The sequence below is a fragment of the Diadema antillarum genome, unplaced genomic scaffold (assembly GCF_040938485.1).
Source record: "Diadema antillarum isolate AM-2024a unplaced genomic scaffold, OU_Dant_1.0 scf00000198, whole genome shotgun sequence".
NCBI classification, from domain to species: domain Eukaryota; kingdom Metazoa; phylum Echinodermata; class Echinoidea; order Diadematoida; family Diadematidae; genus Diadema; species Diadema antillarum.
In genome coordinates, this window is record NW_027271087.1 from 709,439 (window position 1) to 713,441 (window position 4,003).

Sequence of the window (4,003 nt, forward strand, 5' to 3'; positions counted from 1 at the left end):
ACATGTCAATGAGGTAATGTAAAGAGGAACTGATTAAAATGTTTGGATACTACTTTATTTTGGGCGTCTTTTTTATGTAATGTGGACAAACAATAATGCATAATGTTTGGAAGATTTAATCTATGAAGTATGAAACTGCAGGTACAGCAAAAATAATAAAAAAGGAAAAACAAATAACCATGACATTCACTATCACAGCATAAATTATGTTTAAAAAAAGGAAGTAAAAGAAAAAGAATCTATCATTTCTTTTTTCCAGAAGATTGAAACAAAAACAAAAACAAAATAAAATGATGGTTCCCATACACAGGCACCCTCAAAAGAATTTCATGCCTCTACCATTTCTTTTCTTTTCAGAACTACAAGAGTGCAAGTGACATCAATACAAGAAGATGCCCATGGAATTACTGCTGACAATCTGCTTGACCCTTGGTCTGGCATCCCTGACATCCTCAGAGGTTCAACCTCCGACAAGTGAGAGTCCTCTGACACCCGCGGCAAACTTTGGTGCACCTGCGTACAATGTTGTGGGGGATGATGCAGAGGTGGAAGAGCTGACAACAAGCACCCCTGCACAGGTGACCCAGATGGAGGGAACAACAAAGACTGATGGCATGACCCAACAGGAGCTGCAGGAAGAGCAGTATCGGCAGCACTGTGGACGAGGCTTTGGAGGATTTCCTGGGATGCCGGGAATCCCGGGAACACCAGGGCACAACGGCATCCAAGGGCCCCCGGGAGTGAAAGGAGAGCCGGGAACCAAAGGAGAGAGTGGGAATGGAGGAAGGCAGGGATTAGAGGGACGGCGGGGTTCCAAGGGGCCTAAGGGGGACCGGGGACCAAAGGGACCACCAGGGATGAAGGGAGACTCAGGTGACTTGTTAGGGCTCAAAGGGAATCCTGGGCTACCAGGTGCCCCAGGGAACCCTGGAATGAAGGGTCTCCGTGGGCCAAGAGGACCTCCTGGTGTCCAGGGCCCCATCAACCATCAACTTGCAGAAGAGCTTCGCATCGCTTTCACTGTGATCAACGCCACGAGGTTCCCAGATCCAAACACACCTCTTGTCTTCCAGGATATCATCACCAACAATGGTGGTGGTTACAGTGCGGAAACCGGTAAATTCACCTGCAAGGCTGCTGGGCTCTATGCTTTCACCTTCCAGTTTTTTGGAGGGTATCATCACTTCAGACCGGAAAAAGCAATCCTTATGAAAAATGCAGTCATTGCCGTCACAGCCATGTCGACGGTTGACTCCAGACTGGGAAACTTCGCAATCCTTGATTTGGTTGAAGAAGACGATGTTTGGATTGAGATCACGGAGAGTAGGGACTTTGGACCTTCCAACTATAATTCCTTTTCAGGATTTCGACTTTTCTAAGTGAAATGCCAGGAGTCACAAAATGATGGGACAGTCCTATGGCACTAAAATCTGTTAGTGCATACATAATAAACAATTTCCTTTTACGTTTTAGGTACAATGTGTACTTTATCTTTCAAGAAAAAAAAAAACATTGACAGCACAAATAAAAAAGAATTGCTTCTATTGGTAAGACATAGACAGTGATTTTTGTTTTTCAGGCAATGTTCTCCATAGTAAACTTTAGTATGTTGTTGTAAGTGGAAGTAGTAACAAATTTTGTATTAGCACAATGCAGCACATATCAGGTATTCATACCAGCTACACACTTAGTGCATCATGTCATCTAAAAATATGGTTGTACAGTCAAAGAAACGCAAGAGTATTCGGCATTTTTGCATGTTTTCAGTAGAAAAAATGAATTTCACATTGAAATTTGTTATTGTATGCTTTAGATCCTGTAAAGGTACAGCAAACATGAATGAATCATGACTTTATTTCACTTTTGTGTTCAAAATTGGTGAATTATTAATATACATATATCTTATGTCAGTGAGAAATATTTGACCAATAGTTTTTTTCACTTATATCTTATAATCTTAACTTATTCTATGTATTACAAAAGTCAGTAAATTTTTAATTTATTTCATAACAGCTTGTACTTCAGTAGCATTGAATGTATCATTGTACATAATACAAGAATACAACTAATATTTTTATTTTACTAGCATGTGTTATAAAAATTTTATAAGTTAGCATTTAATTTATACTTTCATACACGAAAATGTTCACCATATATTCTCTTTGGAGAGAGATAACATTTTTGAAGCTCTTCTTCATTGTAATCCCTTAAATGGGATATCCAGTCCAAATATACGTTAGTCTGATAAAAAAGAGTAAAATCTTACAAGTTCAACGGTATAAATGTGACTGAAATTGAATGAAAAATAAGGAAGTCATGACAGTTTGACATTTTGCTAATTTCTGCAAAACAGTTTTTGTACAGTGGATATGAATAAATTAAGTGAGCTAACCATGTCATAACCTCACAATTTTCCATTGATCGTGTACAAAAAATGATGAAAATTCAATGTTTCTGTCATAGAATTCTGACACACGATGTTATTCCTGGTTGAATAACTTCAGAATAGTGATCAGTTAGATATACTAGGATTTGAGCCTCGGGCGTAATTGTGTTCGAATGAAAACCTGGAAATTTTAAAATTCTACGTACAAATTATATGATAAGTTGTGAGGGAATGACATGCTCACTTTGCCATTTGCATATTCACATTGACTGTTCAAGAACTGTTTCCCCCAAAATAGTGAAAGTTCAAAATGTCATTACTTCCTTATTTTTCATCCGATTTCAATCAAATTTATACCACTGAACTCGTAATATTTTACTCTTTCTTATCAGACTAACTTATATTTGGGCTGGATTTCCCCTTTACAATGCCTGAAAATGACTTGAAAATATTTGATGAGACATGAAGTGAACAATACAAGCAAATATTCAAAATTGTTAAGTCTTGCCTCATTATTTGAGTTAGCAGAAGATGGTAGGTTTCACATACATGAGCAATTTCACATATCATGATATGACGGACCCCATTTTGGAGGGCATTACAAAAGAGTGCTCTGACTCCCTGGAGTGGGCGATTGGTCAAGGACTCTGAAATCATTCACAGACAAGCACCCAGTCAGTTTACTTGCCTGATGGGGATTTTTAGTTGCCCAGGGCACACAGGGTAACTGGGGATTCAGCACCCTTTATATCTCTATAGCCATCCAATTACTGTCATGATTCACCAAATGTGTTCATGTGCAGTATAAAAGGTGACAGAAGAAATAGCAAAGCGGCAAAGTGTAATCATAAAGTTTACATTGTGTGAATTGATGACCGTATCAAGAGTTGTCTTTGTGAAGTATATAAATCAAATGTAATCATGTACACAATAGTTTGATTTGTTACCTTTTTGTACGGCTATCAAATTTCCTCCATGTTGTATGGAGGTCTTTAATAGTTTGCTGTAATTGGTATGAAAATTATAGCTTATATGGAGTTTAACTTTGTCATGTTTTCTTCTAAATATGAAAAATAAAAAGCATGAACAATGTGTCAACGTTGGACTAACCTCTATAAAGAATGAGTTTTATCTAAATGCACTACAAGTAAAATGTCCATTTTCAAAAACACATAGTTAATGCAAAATTTTCCCAGTTTCTTTTAAACTTTTCATTCGTTCAGCAGTGTGACCTCAAACAACATACTGGCTGTCACAGTATCTTTTGGCATAGAATATAATGACCTGTACTTTGCCTGTGTTAGTGAAGACATCAAATATAACCTTATATTTTGTCATCTGGAAATATGGCTGCTCCATATTTGTTCCTATCCATTACTCTGATGACTTTCACAGTTCCTGTCCTTTCCAAGCAATTAAACACTTGCTGACTCCATAGCTCGAAGGTCATTTATCCCACTTCATTTCTGCTTGCTTGTCATGATTAACATTTAATTCGTAGATACTGTCATAAGAAAATGAGAGGGAATGGAAGAAGGGAAATGAAAAAAAAGAAATGAGAGAAAGATAGGTAGATCTATAGACAGATGGATAGATAGATAGATAGATAGATAGATA

At 37.5% G+C, this 4,003-nt stretch overlaps 1 protein-coding gene across 1 annotated transcript; it reads left to right on the forward strand.

Moving 5' to 3' along the window:
* Positions 1-392: 392 nt before the first annotated feature.
* LOC139723736 (uncharacterized) lies at positions 393-1,379 on the forward strand. The gene has a single exon (XM_071634951.1). The coding sequence runs from the start codon at positions 393-395 to the stop codon at positions 1,377-1,379; it is 987 nt and encodes a 328-aa protein (XP_071491052.1).
* Positions 1,380-4,003: the final 2,624 nt, after the last annotated feature.